This window comes from Symphalangus syndactylus, chromosome 8 (assembly GCF_028878055.3).
Source record: "Symphalangus syndactylus isolate Jambi chromosome 8, NHGRI_mSymSyn1-v2.1_pri, whole genome shotgun sequence".
In the NCBI taxonomy this organism is placed as follows: Eukaryota; Metazoa; Chordata; class Mammalia; order Primates; family Hylobatidae; genus Symphalangus; species Symphalangus syndactylus.
In genome coordinates, this window is record NC_072430.2 from 66,579,626 (window position 1) to 66,599,879 (window position 20,254).

Here is a 20,254-nt window from a genome sequence, read left to right on the forward strand (position 1 = left end):
GCCATTTAACCGGCATTGTTTTCTGTGTAGCCCCCCGTCTTCTGAATCCACACTCTTTTATTCATCACTTACCCACTCCACCATCTAAAATAACTGGAAGGACTTTCTAGGTGCGAGGTCTTTAGGCAGTCTGGAAGCTGTGCACTGATTTGGCTAATGTCACAAGGTCAAGCAGTGTGGATCTAAGGTTAGAGCCAAACTTTTAACCTTGTTAACTTCAGTCAACACACCTGGACTTGACAGTAATTTCTGATATGAAGGTCCTGAAAGCCTTGTCCTCCAAGAAAATATTATTTTGGTTGATAAGAACAGGATAGAAAAGTTAAGGGATCTTGGCAACCTCAGAATCTTGCCCCAAATATCTTTCCATTGATTTGATCCTCTTTTAGGAATTGTTGCTTCTTGCAAACGTTTCCACTCTTTAGAATGGTTTTCTTGTTTCAGAGTTCCCTCCAGAGGAAGTCGTATGAAAGCAAGAATGGAAACTAATGTTTCCTGTTGGGTGTGAATTGGGGGAAAAAAGGCATTTGAGATGAAAGAATTGCCTCAAGCCCTTACACGAAGAATGAAATCAACAATAATGAGATGGTATAAATCCTAGCAGTAGTCCAGATTTACAAAATGAATATTAGTAGTTTGAGAATGTGTTGCAGAGAATTTAGGCCTGTGTTAGAATGAGTCCAGTTGTAGGCTCAAATGCAACAAGAGCAATGTGTTGCTTATTCTGTCTCCTTACTGCTCAGTGGCATGGGCCTTAACTGGGAGCTTGTTAGAAATGCTGAATCTGAGTCCCCACCACCAGAATTACCATATTAGAGTCTTCATTTTAACAAGCTCTCCAAGAGATTTCCATTTTGTACATTGGAGGCATGTTCCTGTAGAAACATTTTAACCCCAGAATAAAGAGGAATCTGACTGTTAGTGGGAGGGCTTTGCCTTTCCTCCTCGTTCTGTGGCTTCAATGATTCACGTTGCTCTATTTACCTTCTCATTCCTCTGTGGAGCTAGGGAACCAGCCATTCCCAGGCAAGCCTCTAGATGGGGCTGTAGCCCAATCTCCCCTTCCCTATTACAGGACAGGGGCTATTTGATTACCATCAGAGGGTGAGGACTAGCCAGTCAAAACTCCCTTGCCTTTACATGTCTTGGAACCCTTCTATTGCACACACATAAAGTCTTGTTTTTCCTGTGCTAAAACATTAAAGCAAAAAGCCAACACACTCAGTATTGTTACAAGTAAGGTTCTAAACCCCAGGTTATGGATTTCAGATTCCAAATCTTAATTGTAATCAGATCATTGTAATCTGTCCCAGACCAAATTCTGCTGTGCTAGCCTACCAATTTCAAAAATTCAACATAAAATATCACCGAGAGTCACCACAGTATAAAAGTGTAACAGATGTCCAACCACTTTCTACTGTTACGACACTGGGAAGCTGTATCTTTATATTATTTTGGTATTTTTTTTAAATTTGTAAGAATAATGTGTAACAACATTAAAGACTGCCTATTGTAGGAGTGTGAGTAAAACAGAATATAGTTAATTGCTAAATTGCATAAGATTATGAAGATATTGGAAATTGACTTTTATTTAGTTTATGGGAAGGAGGAGGGCATATCATTACTGGAAAGGGAAATCAGTAAAGTGAGAATAAAGGGGCATAATTATATTTCTGGAGTCCTGGGACCAACCATGGTACTGATTAGTATTGGCCGGAAGTATACTTTGGGCCTTGTATACTTGAATGGAGTATTTAAAATATGTGATGACTCTTTTCTAGATGCTCGAGGAAGTATTCCATAATCTTGATCCTGACGGTACAATGAGTGTAGAAGATTTTTTCTACGGTTTGTTTAAAAATGGAAAATCTCTTACACCATCAGCATCTACTCCATATAGACAACTAAAAAGACACCTTTCCATGCAGGTAAAAAATAAGCAAAAGTGCTTTCTTTGTGAATAAAAGTTAGAACCCATTTAAGTAATGTCTAATAAATTAATCTGTTGTCTGAAGCAAAATACTAAGGAAAGAGAGGGAAGCAAAAGAAGAATTAGAAAGACTTAACCATTAGGAAGGAAAGGTTGGGTTTGAGAAATGACCATAAATTACAGTGGGAGGACCACTCATTATGCCTTGTCATGTCAGCTCTGGGTCAGAAGAAACCTGGTGTTAATTAGGGACATATCTCGTCTATGTCATAGAACTCTCTACCAAAACAGTTGGTTTTTTTGATAAGCTCTGTAGGCTTGACTCACTTGGGAACCGAGATCAGAGAGGCTGCATGACTTTTTTCCTGGCACCGTAAATTAGAGAAACATGCCTTCTACCCATCCTGGTCAGGGCTGACCAATATCTTGTTGAAATGCCTGGAATCAAGCTAGGCTTACTCAAGTCTCTTCCTCCTTCCAGTCTTTCGATGAGAGTGGACGACGTACCACAACCTCATCAGCAATGACAAGTACCATTGGCTTTCGGGTCTTCTCCTGCCTGGATGATGGGATGGGCCATGCATCTGTGGAGAGAATACTCGACACCTGGCAGGAAGAGGGCATTGAGAACAGCCAGGAGATCCTGAAGGTGTGGCAGCTGAAATTGAGAAAAATGACAAACTGGAGAAGGGTTGAAAATTTTCAATTTTTTTTTTTTTGGAAACTGTGATTTGATTTTATTTCTCCTTAATGGTACTTCTGTTCACAAAGTCTTAAAGATAAAAGGTAACTTTTTTTTAGCCCTTTTAACCAGGAGCCTTTTGTTAAGTACTTTCCATGTTTTTAACCCCAGATTATTGACATGAGAAATACTCTTACAATTGTGTTTATTTACAGGGCCAGATAGTTTTGTTGTAGTTGTTATTGTTTGTTTTTTGGGTTTTTTTTTTTTTTTTTTTTTTGAGACGGAGTCTCGTTTTATCACCTGGACTGGAGTATAATGGCACGATCTCGGCTCACTGCAACCTCCGCCTCCTGGGGTTCAAGAGATTCTCCTGCCTCAGCCTCCCAAGTAGCTGGGACTACAGGCGCACACCACCATGCTGGGCTATTTTTGTATTTTTAGTAGAGACAGGGTTTCACCATGTTGGCCAGGATGGTCTTGAACTCCTGACCTCAAATGATCCACATGTCTCGGCCTCCCGAAGTGCTGGGATTACGGGCGTGAGCCACTGCACCTGGCCAAGATAATTTTTTTTTCTTTTTAACACAAATAACCATGTTATGCTTTGCTTAGAGAAAACTTAACTATGTTCTAGACTGATGGCTGTTCCTAAGCAATCACTAAAGCAATGGAATTGTCTAATTTCTAGACCATTGTCAGCTCTCAGAGTTTGTGTAGCCTTCAGGTTTTCTGCTTTCAGAGGATGGAATGAGTCATTTGTTTTGGAATTTATGCCTTGCTCTGATTTCTAGGCCTTGGATTTTAGCCTCGATGGAAACATCAATTTGACAGAATTAACACTGGCCCTTGAAAATGAACTTTTGGTCACCAAGAACAGCATTCACCAGGCGGCTCTGGCCAGCTTTAAGGCTGAAATCCGGCATTTGTTGTGAGTTGAGCAGAAGGTTCGCCTGCCCCATTCCCTTTCCTACTTGTCCAGCAAGTCATTTGGATGCCTTGGATAGACATCCTTCTATTCTGTATGCAAATGTTGCTCATCTTCTATCCAACTGCTGCACACATCTTCCTTAAACTATAGGAAAATTAAGGAGAACTTAGATTGACATGTAGGCTTTTGAAGGGAAGGGTGGAATGCCTTTTTGCTTTGGGAGGGTTTTGGTTGTCTTGGTTTTGCTTCTGTATTGATGCAAGCCAGATGAGAGCTTTTCTGGGTCTACTTGTTGCTTAGAAACAGTTTCCCATTAACTCAGTGTACTTCTGATCCTAGGGAACGAGTTGATCAGGTGGTCAGAGAAAAAGAGAAGCTACGATCAGATCTGGACAAGGCCGAGAAGCTCAAGTCTTTAATGGCCTCGGAGGTGGATGATCACCATGCGGCCATAGAGCGACGGAATGAGTACAACCTCAGGTGAGGCCAGCAGAGTGAGGCTCCTCCTCACCCACCACCCTGGCCCAGGGCAGTGGTGCCTGCAGCTGCAGGGGCAGAACAGTGCACTGGGGACTTTTCTGGCCAGCCTCTTGGCCACACCTTGCCGGAGTGACTCAGATATGGTCAAGCCCTAAGGGAAAGCAGGGTACACTAGATATTTTATCCAGGTGCTTTTCATCTCTGTGCCTCTGTGTTTCCATTTTTGGTAGATTGATTCTGGGACTTCTGAAAGACGTGGTGGCAGCTTGTCCATTTTTCTTCCTTACAGGAAACTGGATGAAGAGTACAAGGAGCGAATAGCAGCCTTAAAAAATGAACTCCGAAAAGAGAGAGAGCAGATCCTGCAGCAGGCAGGCAAGCAGCGTTCAGAACTTGAACAGGAAATTGAAAAGGCAAAAACAGAAGAGAACTATATCCGGGACCGCCTTGCCCTCTCTTTAAAGGTAATCATCTTATTAGTTCTGTGGTCTGCGTCCCTGCTGGGAACACCACGTGGAAAACTATAGCTTTGGAAGCGGGCATGTTTGCACAGGGTTCAGTCCAAAAATCCTCCAAGTTTGCCCAGCTGGGTCTTCACCCAGACTTGGCAGGGCCCTACTAAAATCTGGATTTCAGCAGGGCTACCCAGGCTCCTGCTTTGCTCACAGTATTGATTAGCATCTCTTGTTCTTCTCTCCCACTGTGGGTTCACTGGGTCTTCAGGGCTGTTTGGCACCTGGCTGATCCCTTGATTCCTCCCGCTGCTACTCCAAACCTGGCCCTCACCCTCAGATCCCCATCTCCTTGCCTGCCCGCCCCCCTCATTCTCAGCAGATGGTCTTGCCTCCTGCTACATGGATGCCTGTTTCTCCCGGCCTCCAAATGTGCCTTTTCTTCTCTTTTTTTTTTTTTTTTTTTTGAGATGGGGTCTCACTCTGTCACCCAGACTGGAGTGCAGTGGTGCAGTTATGGCTTACTGCAGCCTCAAACTCCTGGCCCCAAGTGATCCTCAAGCCTCGGCCTGCCAAGTAGCTGGGACTATAGGCTCATGTTATTATGCTCAGCTAATTAAAAATGTGTTTTGTAATCCCAGCACTTTGGGAGGCCAAGGCAGGCATATCACTTGAGGTCAGGAATTCGAGACCAGCCTGGCCAAAGTCGTGAAACACTGTCTCTACTAAAAATACAAAAAATTAGCAGGGTGTGGTGGTGATCCGAGCTACTTGGTAGGCTGAGGCAGGAGAATTGCTTGAACCTGGGAGGCAGAGGAAGTTGCAGTGAGCAGAGATTGTGCCACTAGACTCCAGCTTGGGCGACAGAGCAAGACTCTGCATCTAAAAAAAAAAAAAAAATTGTAGAAACAGGGTCTCATTATGATGCCTAGGCTGGTATCAAACCCTGGCCTCAAGTGATCCTCCCACCTCGGCCTCCAAATGTGCCTTGCCTCTCAAACATCCTCCCCTGTTTCCTGTGTCTCAGTGAAAGAAGTGGTCCTTCTCTTCGCTGGACTCTTACACCAGATAATAAGGTGCAACAGCTCTGGAGTCAGGCTGCCTGGTTCAGATCTGGGTACCACCACTTACTGAAAACTTTGATCAGGTTCCTCAGCCTGTTTCCTAATGTTAAAAATAGGCACCATAATAATACCTACCCTATAGCATTGATGTGTGGGCTAAATGAGATGAGTCACATACAGTGTCTGGAAAATAATAAGTACATATGAAATGTTTGCTGTTATTGCTATCGCAGAAGGTTCTTGATATTCCACACATCAAAAACTGAGCTAATTATCACTCCCTAGCCATCTAACTGTTTCATCTCGTGAATTTCTCCCTAATCAACATCAACACCATGAGGTGTAAGTCTCAGAAGCTAAAATTCCTCGTCATCTTCCCTCATGATTACTCATCAGTCTGTAAGTTATGTTGATGCTCCGAAGTGACTCTCAGATTTATCTCCTTCCTCTGCATTTCCCCAGCCTCTGATTAGGTTCAGAATTCATCATGATGTCTCAGCTAATTAATGTGTATCCTGAACAGTTCTTTCTTCCATCTCTTCCACCTCCATATGGCTACCAGTTACTTAACTAAAGATCAGTTACAATCATGCTGTTACCACCCTTTGCAAAAAAACAACAAAAACAATGTGTTAGCAGTCAAGGCTCTTGAAAAGGAGCTCGTCCTCATACCTTTCAAACTTGAGCTGCTGCCACCAAGTCCCAGTGCCATGCCCTCCCCCACCCCACTGCACCTACCCCAGCTCTCTGCCTGCCTCAGAGGGCAGAGCACATTTATGCCCCTTCACTGCTTTCCCCAACACTGCAGGCCAAATTACTTTTTCATTCCCATTACATTTACTTTTTTCTTGCCAAGAGATAGCACATTTCCTACTGGGTCATATAGAGTTGTATCCACATCTGCCTCCCTCCCCAAGATAACAACAGTATCTGATTTGTCAATCTCCAGAGCACCAGCACTGCCTGATACACAGAGATTACTCTATGTTGTTCTAGCCTGTACATTTAGGTGTACTTTGAAAGATTAATGCTATAGAATTGGCATTTTAGGGGAAGTTAGTATTTTTTAAATGCTCTAAGTACATTTTTTTTTTTACTTATATTGCTGTATGAGGGTGTGAACTAGAATATACTAAAAATATACTGGCTCTGTATTCTTTTGGTAAAATGTGCTTAGAAAATGATGTTCTTCCAATCAGCCTTTAACACTGGAAGAGAAAAATGTCAAATGGCATGTCTGTGTATGTGTGTGTGTGTGTGTGTGTGTGTGTGTGTGTGTGTGTGTTTTGGCAAATGTGGTTGGAAATATTTCTTAAAAATACTATATATACAGATCCTTTTAAAAAACTTTTATGGATTTTAGTTGATGTGTTATTATAATATAAACATATACAAATTATGAGCAATTTATATGTACAGTTTTTACATCTTTAAACCAAAATAAATTTATAAATTAAATATAAACCAAATCATAATATCAATAAATTGATTTTAGAGTTACTTTACTTTTTTTTGTTGTTGTTGTTGAGATGGAGTCTTGCTGTGTCACCCAGGCTAGAGTACAGTGGCGTGATCTCGGCTCACTGCAAGCTCCGTCTCCTGGGTTCACACCATTCTCCCGCCTCAGCCTCCCAAGTAGCTGGGACTACAGGCACCCGCCACAACGCCCGGCTAAATTTTTGTATTTTTAGTAGAGATGGGGTTTCACCATGTTAGCCAGGATGGTCTCGATCTCCTGACCTTGTGATCCACCCGCCTCGGCCTCCCAAAGTGCTGGGATTACTGGCGTGAGCCACTGTGCCTGGCCTAGAGTTACTCTACTTTTTATACTTTTTCTGAGTTCTCTTTTGCTGGCAGCTGAACAAGGTATTTTGTAATCATTTTCTTTCATTTGTCAATATTATGTATTGAGAATATTTTCATATTCTACTGCAATGCTGTCCAATAGATACACATATGTGGCCTGCATTATAATTTCAGTTTGCAAGTAGCCACATTGAAAGGTGAAAAGAAACAGGTGAAACTAATTTCAGATAATCTTGTTTAATCCAGTATCTCTAAAACATTATCATTTTGACACATTATCAGTATACAAAAAATATTACTGAGCTATTTTACATTTTGGGGCTATTCAAAGTCTGGTGTGTATTTTAAACTTACAGTTTGTACTAGACACACTTCAGGGGCTCAGTACCCAGTATGGCTACTAGCAGCTACCTGTTTTGGACAGCACAGTTCTACGTGGTCAAAAACAAAAGGGCAAATTTATTTTGTTGTTATGAAATAGATATCAACCTTTTATATTTACTTTTGCCTCCTATAGTCTACTACAGCTTTTAAGATAGATGAACATCTTTAATCTACAGTACTGATTTATGCTGTATATAAACTAATACCACAGTTTGCTAATTTCTTAATCTGTACCACATTTAATTTCCCCATACTTGTTCAGGAAAACAGTCGTCTGGAAAATGAGCTTCTGGAAAATGCAGAGAAGTTGGCAGAATATGAGAATCTGACAAACAAACTTCAGAGAAATTTGGAAAATGTGTTAGCAGAAAAGGTAAACCTGTTCAAATCTCATTTCCTGATAGGCAGCCTATTTTATGTAGTTTACTCAAAAGAACAGAAGCAATGCCACCAGAACATTTTTATTAGGGAATTTTACTGGGGTAGCTGAAGGGTGCTCTCACTTTTGTAGGGATATAATTTACTAAGTTGGTTATGAAGGAGAATACTGCCTGGCACTGAGAAATGATGCCTGTGTTCATCGAACACGTCACTCTAGTGCGTCCACCCCATCACCCAGTTGGTGGTGTTCGTGCTTACATGTCACATTCCTATCATACTCAAGAGACTGGGTGAATACCAGAAACTGGGCCTTTGCTGTGTTGGGTCAAAGAAGGACACTCGGGAAAAATTACAGCTTTGCCCTTTTCCCCTTCTAGTTTGGTGACCTCGATCCTAGCAGTGCTGAGTTCTTCCTGCAAGAAGAGAGACTGACACAGATGAGAAATGAATATGAGCGGCAGTGCAGGGTAGGTAGACAAAGAGAACTGAGTAAGTGCAGGAGTGCCTGGGTTCAGACCCCAGCTTCCCCGTTCCCTAGCTCTGTGACCCTAAGCAAGTCACTTCATCTGTGGGTACTTCCATTCCTCATGCATAAAATAGTAAAAATAAAAGTACCCACCACAAAAGGCTGGAGCAAAAATTCCATCAGTGAGTATATGTGAAGTGCTTAGAGCAGAGCCAAGGATAGAGTTAGCACTTACATAAATGTTAGCTATTAACATTATTGCTCAAAAACTAGCCTTTCCTCATTGATCACTGCAGATCTAATCTGATGTGATTTGGTTTCGTCCTGTGGGTTTTTTTTTCCTGAATACATTTTTTACTCCATTTATTTATAAAATACAAATGAAACAGAAACCACTGAAGTCTTAGCTAGTAAATCATTCCCAATTTCTTCTAGGAGAGATGGAAACATTTTTAGAAATAACAAGAATCTTTGACTTAAAAAAAATTCCCCTAAAGTTAGGAATTTGAACTTTTTTCTTAAACCAGAAACACGTGTTTATTTTAATGAGACAAATATAACTGAGTTCCAGCTACTTAGATAAAAAGTTTAATTGTGCAGAGATGAGTAAAACAATCATGTTATGAAGTTACTTGCAGCCCTCCTTTTCAGGAAATATACATACATGGTTAAGAAAACATTTCTACTGCTTTTATAATTAAACTTTAGCTCTTGGTTCTAATTAAATAGAGGTATTTTCTAAATGTCTTTACATTTAATGAATTCATCAGTAAAATCTGTCAGCTCTACCTTCAGAAATTCCCCCAGTTCATCCACTTGTTTTCTTTCTTACTTTTTTTTAAGACGGAATCTAGCTCTGTCACCCAGGCTGGAGTACGGTGGTGTGATATCAGCTCACTGCAACCTCCACTTCCTGGGTTCAAGCAGTTCTCCTACCTCAGCCTCCCGAGTAGCTGGGATTACAGGCGTCTGCCACAACGCCTGATTTTTTTTTTTTTTTTTTTTTTTTAAGTAGAGACAGGGTTTCACCATGTTGGCCAGGCTGGTCTTGAACTCCTGACCTCAGGTGATCCACCCACCCAGCCTCATCCACTTGTTTTCTTAACAGCTTTATACACTATATGTTTTATCCATTGAAGGTATAAATTCAGTCTTTTATTGTATTGACAGGATTGTGCAAACATCACCGCACTCAAGTTTAGAACATTTTCATCACCCCAGGAAGAAACCCCTGCTCTACTTAGCCATAATCTCTCCCAAGCCCCCCAGCTCTAGGCAATTATTAGTGCACTTTCTGTCTCTACAGATTTGCATATTCTATACATTTCATATAAATGGAATCTTACAGTATTCGCCCTTGTGACTGGCTTCCTTCATTTAACATAATGTTTTTAAAGTTCATCCATGTTGTAGCATGTATCAGTTCTTCATTTCTTGAATAATATTCCATTGTGTAGATATACCACATTTTGTTCATTCACCAGTTAATGGACATTTGGGGGGTTTTGGCTATTATGAATAATGCAGCTATGAAAATTTGTGTGCAAGTTTTTGCGTGGGCATATATCTAGGAGCAGAATTGCTAGGTTATATGGTAACCCTCTGTTTAACCTTTTTAGGAACTGCTAAACTTCTTGCAAAGTGGTTGCACTGTTTTATATTCCCACTAGTATGATAGTTCTAATTTCTCCACTTCTTCACCAACAGTCGTTATTGTATGTCTTTTTGATTCTAGCCACCCTAGTAAGTGTGAAATGGTATCTTATTGTGGCTTCGTTTTGTATTTCCCTGATAGGTAATGATACTGAGTATCTTTTACATGTATATATTAGTCATCTGTGTATCATCATTAGAGAAATATCAATTCAGATCATTTGCCCATTTTTAAAATTGTCTTATTATTGAGTTATAATAGTCTTTATATATTCTAGTTACAAGTCCCTTATCAGATACTTAATTTGCAAAACATTTCTACTTTCATGATAGTGTCCTTTGAAGCACAAAAGATTTTGTTTTGATGATCTCCAATTTATCTTTTTTGTTGTTGTTGTCGCTTGTGCTTTTGGTGTCACATCTAAGACCTGTGTTGGTTTTTAAATCCCAGGTACTACAAGACCAAGTAGATGAACTCCAGTCTGAGCTGGAAGAATATCGTGCACAAGGCAGAGTGCTCAGGCTTCCATTGAAGAACTCATCGTCAGAAGAACTTGATGCTAACAGCGGTGGCATTGAGCCCGACCATGGTAAACACATTCGGACAGGCTGTAGATAAAGCCTTTACCCTTGTTTTTAGAACTGTGGTTCAATATAAAATTGCAAAACTTTGGCAACTTGAAAAAAGAAAAAAAAAAAAAAAAGAATTTGGCCATTACTCTTTTCTTGAGCTGTTTCACTTGTGGTTCTGGTTTTTCATTTGGCCTTGAAGTTTTTATGAGAACATTTCCATCTGATTTTGATATGCGTCAACAAAGGAATGGAAGAATCAAACCACAAGGGTATTTGCTTTGTTTAACAAAACAAACAAAAAACTGGCTGCGAATCTGGGAATCCAGGCCTTGGGAGTATTAGAATTCAGACACTGAGCTATCGCTGTCCCCTTGGAAGAGTGTGCCTAACTCATATGAAGATGGTTTTGGAGAGCAGGCCAGCCAGAAACTACAGAATCCATAGCTGGTTTTCTTATACTGGCTGTGCTGAATGTCTGCATTGCCTCAGCAGAACAAAGATGATAAATGAGGGCTGGCCTCCTGGGCCTTTGAGGAAGATTTTGAGTGGCAAGTTTGGAAGGCAGAGTTTGGGAGCCTCCCGCATTAACTATGAGCTCCTTTCCTCTCTCCTGATAGCCTACCTCTTTTCTTGGGGGTGTTGAGTTTAAATTTCAGAGACAGCTCATAATCAGTTATTCTGTTATAAATAACTTTCCCCAGTGCTACTGGGGATAGGAGTGTCGTTCTTACACAGGTTGTTTATTCCTCCTCTTACTGCAGAATAATTAACAGATTGGGGAAGGAGGAGATGAAGAGGCCTTAAGACCTCCCCTCTGATTCTTAGCTCATTCTAGTCTGAGGATCTCATAATATGATATATCTCGGCAGCTGTTATGGACTTTTCCATAGATGGCCAAGTGTTGGGGTTGTTCCTCTTGAGGACAAGAAGCTGCACCATCATGGTGTGGCTCACACCCTGGGTGTTACTTCTCAGTTGGGAATATGCCATCAAATATGAAGAGAAGACCCAAAGCAAGACTGCCAGTTGCAGCTGCTAGACCTATACCCAAGAAAAGTTCCTTTCTTCCATCTGCCTGTGTATCCCCACATGCAGAGCTATTTTGGGTCCCACTGCCTTAAGAGATTAGTCATAATCTTTTCTTCTGTGTACAAGCTCAGCCCCCAACTTATGCTTCACATTTTCAGTGTCATTCTGAGTCATCATCATGGGCAGTTGCAGAGATGAGCTCATGCATGAGTGAAGAATTTCTACCCACAACTGCCTGTATCCTGGTTCCTAACCTATGCCCTATTTTTTAAAATTTTAGCTGATAATTTAAAATGGGGATCTACTCACACTCCGGGAAATTCATAGGAAATAGCCAGTCTTCTGTAATGTTGAGTGATGGGTTATGGATAGTGTGACCCATGAAGCTAACTCCTCAGGGCATAGCGACAAGTATGCTGGCCATTCATTTTCCTGCCACATCGTCATTCAGTATTTGTTGGATGGGTAGGAGTCTGGTTGGTTTGACCAAACTACCTCATGCTGTTACCTCAATTTGCAGCATTTGCATTAGGAGGTAGCCATCTTTAAGCAACAATTTCCACCCCCGCCCCCCACCACCTACTATTCTAAGAGGTGGATTCTATTAAGGTTTTTTCCACTGCCTGTACATGAAAGAATCTGTTCACCTTCATTTCTTCTTGTTTGCCCTAATGCTTGAAAAGAGAAAAGACTTCTCTTGGCCTCTGTTATTTCCTATTAGTTCACATCTCTGGTAATTCAGGCTGAAAATTATTCCTTAGTTAAACTGGATGTCCCTCCTCAGATGCCACATTGTGTTATTGAAAGAACCTGCTGCAGGATCAATGAGTCCCATGTGTTTTCAGGGCTCGGTTCTGAAGAATGCAATCCATTGAATATGAGCATTGAGGCAGAGCTGGTCATTGAACAGATGAAAGAACAACATCACAGGGACATATGTTGCCTCAGACTGGAGCTCGAAGATAAAGTAAGTCCTTGCCACCAATCCACTTCTCTAATTTCTTTTGGCTCTGACAGCCTTATGTGTGTAGGGCATTTCCAATTCTTTTTTCTCATAGAGCAGCACACTCTATGTTGGGAACCCACATCCTCAGGATGCTTTTGTAGGCTGACAGCAAGTCCCTTTTTTTCTGGAGAGTTTCCCCAAAATGTAATATCTTCAGCCCTGGCAATCACGGAACTTGAAGCTTGAAACCCATTATATTATCTCCCAATTTCTTTTTTAAAAACATCTCAGTGAAACCAAAAAAAGCCCTTTGATGTTGCATTGCCTACCAAATTAGGTACAAGTTCTGAACCTTGGCCTCTAAACTCTTCACCATGAGGCTTCAACTTACGTTTCCAGTCTTCTCTGACACCATTTTTTTGAGTTACGTTATCCTCCAGCTAAATTGGGTAGTTCCCAGTTGTCCATCAAACTCTGTCCTCTTTTGCTTGTGCTGTTGCAAACTATGCTGATATTAGTTTCTTTCTGCCTCTCGAAAGTCTACTTACCCCTCAGGATTTATATCTAATGCTGCCTCTTGCATGAAGCCATTCTTTAATTTCTCCAACTAAAATGTGATTTTTTTCCCTCCTTTGAATCCCTGGGTTACATTGTAGCTCTTTTTTCTATACCTTTAATTTTCTGCCTCCTACTGTACTTATAGTTGTCATATCCATGTCTAGACCGGTTTCTCCTGGATAGCAGGGACTGTATCTTACCCAGCGTTGTGTTCTGAGGCCTGCAAGTACCAGATAGGTGTTCAATTAATATTTAATTAAGTATTTTAAGACCCAGCAGGGTACAGTGGCTCATGCCTGTAATCTCAACATTTTGGGAGGTCGAGGTGGGCAGACCACTTTAGCCTAGGAGTTCAAGACCAGTCTGGGCAACATGGTGAGACCCCATCTCTACCAAAAAAAAAATTAGGGCATGGTGGTGTGTGCCTGTAGTCCCAACTACTCAGGAGGCTGAGGTGGGAGGATTGCTTGAGCCCAGGAGATGGAGATTGCAGTGAGCCATAATTACACCACTGCACTCCAGCTTGGGTGACAGAGTGAGAACCTGTCTCAAAAAATACATATGTTTCAAGACTCAAGTTTACAGTTGGAAAGGATGCGTGGGAAGATAGAGGGTATCTATGTGCAATGGCTGCTCAGTTCTTAATAAAGTTGTTTGGACACTAATAAAATTCAGCCACTTAAAAGAGATATGTAAACCATGCCTGACTTAATATCCTGCTTAAAGTGTTGAATTCAGTTACTTTAAAACAAAATAGGGAAATGAGAAATGTCTTGTGCGGAAAAAAAAAAAAAAAAAAAAGTACTTGCTGCTCCATCACTTCACATTCAGTGACCTTGAGCTGAGTAATCTTGTGGTGGTGTCACTCTCTGCCTTCAGGTGCGCCATTATGAAAAGCAGCTGGACAAAACCGTGGTCAGCTGCGAGAAGGCACAGGAGAACATGAAGCAAAGGCATGAGAACGAAATGCACACCTTAGAAAAACAAATAAGTGACCTTAAAAATGAAATTGCTGAACTTCAGGGGCAAGCAGCAGTGCTCAAGGAGGCACATCATGAGGCCACTTGCAGGCATGAGGAGGAGAAAAAACAACTGCAAGTGAAGCTTGAGGAGGAAAAGACTCACCTGCAGGAGAAGCTGAGGCTGGAACATGAGATGGAGCTCAAGGCTAGACTGACACAGGCTCAAGCAAGCTTTGAGCGGGAGAGGGAAGGCCTTCAGAGTAGTGTCTGGACAGAAGAGAAGGTGAGAGGCTTGACTCAGGAACTAGAGCAGTTTCACCAGGAGCAGCTGACAAGCCTGGTGGAGAAACACACTCTTGAGAAAGAGGAGTTAAGAAAAGAGCTCTTGGAAAAGCACCAAAGGGAGCTTCAGGAGGGAAGGTAAGAAAGTGAAGGGAAATGGAGCTACCTGGGGCGCCATCCCTCAGGGCATTAGAAGTGCCAGTTGTGGCCGGGCGCGGTGGCTCACGCCTGTAATCCCAGCACTTTGGGAGGCCGAGGTGGGCGGATCACGAAGTCAGGAGATCGAGACCACGGTGAAACCCCGTCTTTACTAAAAATACAAAAAAAATTAGCCGGGCGTGGTGGTGGGTGCCTGTAGTCCCAGGTACTCGGGAGGCTGAGGCAGGAGAATGGCATGAACCCAGGAGGCGGAGCTTGCAGTGAGCAGAGATCGCGCTACTGCACTCCAGCCTGGGCGACAGAGCAAGACTCCGTCTCAAAAAATAAATAAATAAGAAGTGCCAATCGCTTAAGAGACTGGGAGAAATCAGAAGGCATAGTAGCCCATTGATTGAGTAGATTCTTTTAAATATTTTTTACTGTTTTTGCCATTGTTTTGATGTGAACCTACCTTGGGATGATTGGAACTGTTTTTATTTTGTTATGTTTGTAAAAGAGGGAAGTATTCCTCGCATTAAGATTTATTCTACCTCATAAAGCTCAAGAGGAGGATAAGATTATCCCAAAAGTGGTTCCTTCCTAGTTCAATCCTGTTGCTTTCTGAGAAAAGCTATTAATAAACTGGATTCCAGGCAAGGTTACATTTCCTCCCAGAGTTAAGAAACAGCACTCCGTGCTTACCTTCCTCATGTGAAATCCCAGGTTTATTTGAGGGCTTCGTTTCATCACATCCTGATTGACTTGGTGCTGCTTCGTTAAGTAAGAAGCAAAAGCAGAATGAATTTGTTAATATGTGTCATTTATGTGACTGATATCCTATAATGCATGCTTAATTAAAATGAAGGAATGGTATATATTTCCCACGTTAGAGATTAGATTAATATACATTTGGTCACTTGTCTTTGGTTTAAAAATCCATAAACAAATACATCCGGGAGTATGCCAGAGAAATTAATTTCTAAGATTTCCCCCTAACTCCAGAGAGAGGTAAGTGTTTTAAATGAATTATGGCTGCCAGTCTTGGCCTTCAGAAATGAGATCCCTTTCCAGTATAAATGAATCACATAGGAGTAAGTTAAGACCATTTTTAGAGAGTATTTCAGTTGTTTGCTCAGCAGCTTTCTCAGTGCATGGGAAAATGGTTTTTGTTTGCTTCTGGAGTTGGCGGCAGTTTCAATAATGCTGTATGTTGACTATATTTAGGGAAAAAATGGAAACAGAGTGTAATAGAAGAACCTCTCAGATAGAAGCCCAGTTTCAGTCTGATTGTCAGAAAGTCACTGAGAGGTGTGAAAGCACTCTGCAAAGCCTGGAGGGGCGCTACCGCCAAGAGCTGAAGGACCTCCGGGAACAGCAGCGCGAGGAGAAATCCCAGTGGGAATTTGAGAAGGACGAGCTCACCCAGGAGTGTGCGGAAGCCCAGGAGCTGCTGAAAGAGACTCTTAAGAGAGAGAAAGCAACTTCTCTGGTCCTGACCCAGGAGAGAGAGATGCTGGAGAAAACATACAAAGAACATTTGAACAGCATGGTCATCGAGAGAGAGCAGCTACTCCAAGACCTGGAAGACCTAAGAAATGTATCTGAAACCCAGCAAAGCCTGCTGTCTGACCAGATACTCGAGCTGAAGAGCAGTCACAAAAGAGAACTGAGGGAGCGTGAGGAGGTCCTGTGCCAGGCAGGGGCTTCGGAGCAGCTGGCCAGCCAGCGGCTGGAAAGACTAGAAATGGAACATGACCAGGAAAGGCAGGAAATGATGTCCAAGCTTCTGGCCATGGAGAACATTCACAAAGCGACCTGTGAGAAAGCAGATCGAGAAAGAGCTGAGATGAGCACAGAAATCTCCAGACTTCAGAGTAAAATAAAGGAAATGCAGCAGGCAGCATCTCCTCTCTCCACGCTTCAGAGTGGTTGCCAGGTGATAGGAGAGGAGGAGGTGGAAGGAGATGGAGCCCTGTCCCTGCTTCAGCAAGGGGAGCAGCTGTTGGAAGAAAATGGGGACGTCCTCTTAAGCCTGCAGAGAGCTCATGAACAGGCAGTGAAGGAAAATGTGAAAATGGCTACTGAAATTTCTAGATTGCAACAGAGGCTACAAAAGTTAGAGCCAGGGTTAGTAATGTCTTCTTGTTTGGATGAGCCAGCTACTGAGTTTTTTGGAAATACTGCGGGACAAACAGAGCCGTTTTTACAGCAAAACCGAACGAAGCAAGTAGAAGGTGTGACCAGGCGGCATGTCCTAAGTGACCTGGAAGATGATGAGGTCCGGGACCTGGGAAGTACAGGGACGAGCTCTGTTCAGAGACAGCAAGTCAAAAGAGAGGAGTCTGAAGCTTCAGTAGAGGGTTTTTCCGAGCTTGAAAACAGTGAAGAGACCAGGACTGAATCCTGGGAGCTGAAGAATCAGATTAGTCAGCTTCGGGAACAGCTAATGATGTTATGTGCGGACTGTGATCGAGCTTCTGAAAAGAAACAGGACCTACTTTTTGATGTTTCTGTGCTAAAAAAGAAACTGAAGATGCTTGAGAGAATCCCTGAGGCTTCTCCCAAATATAAGCTGTTGTATGAAGATGTGAGCCGAGAAAATGACTGCCTTCAGGAAGAGCTGAGAATGATGGAGACACGCTACGATGAGGCACTAGAAAATAACAAAGAACTCACTGTAGAGGTTTTCAGGTTGCAGGATGAGCTGAAGAAAATGGAGGAAGTCACCGAAACATTCCTTAGCCTGGAAAAGAGTTACGATGAGGTCAAAATAGAAAATGAGGAGCTGAATGTTCTGGTTTTGAGACTTCAAGGCAAGATTGAGAAGCTGCAGGAAAGCGTGGTCCAGCGGTGTGACTGCTGCTTATGGGAAGCCAGTTTAGAGAACCTGGAAATCGAACCTGATGGAAATATACTCCAGCTCAATCAGACACTGGAAGAGTGTGTGCCCAGGGTTAGGAGTGTACATCATGTCATAGAAGAATGTAAGCAAGGAAACCAGTACCTTGAGGAGAACACACAGCTCCTGGAAAAAGTAAAAGCACAGGAAATTGCCTGGTTACATGGAACAATTCAGACACATCAAGAAAGGCCAAGAGTACAGAACCAAGTTATACTGGAGGAAAACGCTACTCTCCTAGGCTTTCAAGACAAACATTTTCAGCGTCAGGCCACAATAGCAGAGTTAGAACTGGAGAAAACAAAGTTACAGGAGCTGACTAGGAAGTTGAAGGAGAGAGTCACTATTTTAGTTAAGCAAAAAGATGTACTTTCTCAAGGAGAAAAGGAGGAAGAGCTGAAGGCAATGATGCATGACTTGCAGATCACGTGCAGTGAGATGCAGCAAAAAGTTGAACTTCTGAGGTAATGTATGTACACCTTCTAGACGTCACGAATCCCACAGAGCACCTCACCAGATCTAACTTCCACTGCTTGCCGTGCCTAGAGAAACTAACCTGTTAGTCTTCAAGAAGAGAGCAGTACTCTCTAGACTTCCTTCTGCTTCTGTGCCGTGTTAACAAATAAAATAACCTTGTTTAGGAGGCATTCCCTTCCTCTGTAGCAAACAAATGTTCATATGGGGTGTGAAAGTTCACAATGGCGAGTGTTTGCTGTTTAACCACGTGCATCCTCAATGTACCTCTTTAACTTTTTTCTAGGACTTATTTCATTTGGATGAATAGGGATTTTTTTTTTTTTTTTTTTGCTAAGTGTTACTTTCCTCATTTTGAGGAAACATGTTATATACAAATGAATGACTTTTTGTGTATTATTAACTTAGATAAGAACTCACTTCTTATGCTAATATAGAAAAAATGTTCTGTCTTTATAGTTTTGTGCTCATATCACTTGAAGCACATGCTGATAACCCATAAACAGTGCAAATGGCTAGGCACCATGGCTTAAACGCCTGCAATCTCAACTGTTTGGGAGGCCAAGGCAGGAGGATTTCTTGAGGCCAGGAGTTTCCAGACGAGCCTAGGGAACATAGCGAGACTGCCTCTACAGAAAAATAAAAAAAATGCTGGGCGTGGCGGTGCACACCTGTGGTCCCAGCTACTTGGGAGGCCGAGGTGGGAGGGATGCTTGAGCTTGAGGGGTCAAAGCTGCAGTGAGCCATGATCATGCCATCACACTCCAGACTGGGTGACAGAGTGAGACCCTGTCTCTTTAAAAAAAAAAAAAAAAAGAGACAAAACAAAACAGTGGAAATTTATCTTAGAACACACAATTTGAGGAGCCTCCAGATTCTAATAACTACGCTTGAAAAGCAGAGATACAAGTAGAATTATTTTGAACCACTGCCCACTTGACATTGTAAAATATAATTGCATAGTCTTCTAGCAAATTTGGTTTTTCAAAAAAAAAAAAAAAACTTGTAAACTATTACAGGAAGTCTGAAATGTCTCTGAAATAATTTAATTCTGAATGTAGTTTTTCCTCTTCTTCAGACCATTTTTAGTCCTAAAAATCAGAATATAATGAGATGAATAAAATCACAAAGTAAACAGTATACATATTTCATTGTGGCCCTTTGATTTACATAGAGAATTTTCTTTCCGTAGGTACCCAGGGGCCTAAAACTAAGCTAATATAGCTTTGTAACGTGGCTTATGTGTATTCAGAACAGGTAGGACTTGAGACTGAGATAAATGAAGTCATTTGCTCAAAGCAGTATGCTTGCCATTGAGAAAAATCAACAACCAGAATGAGCATTGAGTCTCGATTCATTTCTCCAGGCTTAAGGGTTTTTTAGCTACACTTCTCTAACATCTTTTAGTGAAATTCTTACTTCCCAAAAGAAATGTGTCAATATGTCGTAACTCAATTTCCAAATACTACGAGACTACTAATTTAGACTTTTCTTTTTAACTGGCATTGAATACTCATCCTTTTGGATGTTACTAGAAAATATTTTCCAAAGATGCCAGATGACTGCCTTGTAACTTTTTTTTCAATCTCTGTGCTTCAGATATGAATCTGAAAAGCTTCAACAGGAAAATTCTATTTTGAGAAATGAAATTACTACTTTAAATGAAGAAGATAGCATTTCTAACCTGAAATTAGGGACATTAAATGGATCTCAGGAAGAAATGTGGTAAGACGTATACTTACATTTTCCTAAGACATTTTTGCAAAGACTAAAATTCTTTTACATCAGCTTTTAAAGCCTAACCATTAAATTTTATTTTCATCATTCCTTTTAGGCAAAAAACGGGAACTGTAAAACAAGAAAGTACTGCAGTTCAGAAGATGGTTGAAAATTTAAAGAAACAGGTAAGGAAATACTTAATATTTCTCAATGTTTTTTGATTCCAAAATTTTCCCATTTTTTGAAATTTATAAATTTACAGCACACGGTAATGAATAACATATAGCTAATGATGGTAAGGTTGTAAATTCTGAATTTGAAAATGGAAACTTACCTCATACTGACTCTAAACTAGCTTCCTGTTTTATGTTAAATAATGTATATATTATTCTAGGCCCTAAGTGCTTGATAAAGCTTTATAATCAGCAGAATTGAGGAGGTGATA

General features: G+C 41.4%; 1 protein-coding gene across 10 annotated transcripts in view; it reads left to right on the plus strand.

The window, feature by feature from the left end:
• NIN (ninein) overlaps positions 1–20,254 on the plus strand; it is a 114,298-nt gene that overhangs the window by 59,361 nt on the left and 34,683 nt on the right. For 6 of the 10 annotated variants that reach the window (XM_055289392.2, XM_063644571.1, XM_055289390.2 and 3 more), the window contains 13 exons: positions 1,782–1,928; positions 2,412–2,579; positions 3,407–3,543; positions 3,883–4,023; positions 4,313–4,487; positions 7,992–8,102; positions 8,488–8,577; positions 10,681–10,819; positions 12,677–12,798; positions 14,215–14,717; positions 15,942–18,080; positions 19,690–19,815; positions 19,925–19,994. In XM_055289392.2, coding sequence (XP_055145367.1) covers positions 1,782–1,928; positions 2,412–2,579; positions 3,407–3,543; positions 3,883–4,023; positions 4,313–4,487; positions 7,992–8,102; positions 8,488–8,577; positions 10,681–10,819; positions 12,677–12,798; positions 14,215–14,717; positions 15,942–18,080; positions 19,690–19,815; positions 19,925–19,994 — 4,068 coding nt within the window. The remainder of the gene's footprint in view (positions 1–1,781; positions 1,929–2,411; positions 2,580–3,406; positions 3,544–3,882; positions 4,024–4,312; positions 4,488–7,991; positions 8,103–8,487; positions 8,578–10,680; positions 10,820–12,676; positions 12,799–14,214; positions 14,718–15,941; positions 18,081–19,689; positions 19,816–19,924; positions 19,995–20,254) is intronic. The other 4 variants (XM_063644572.1, XM_063644573.1, XM_055289397.2 and 1 more) reach the window with 2 other exon arrangements.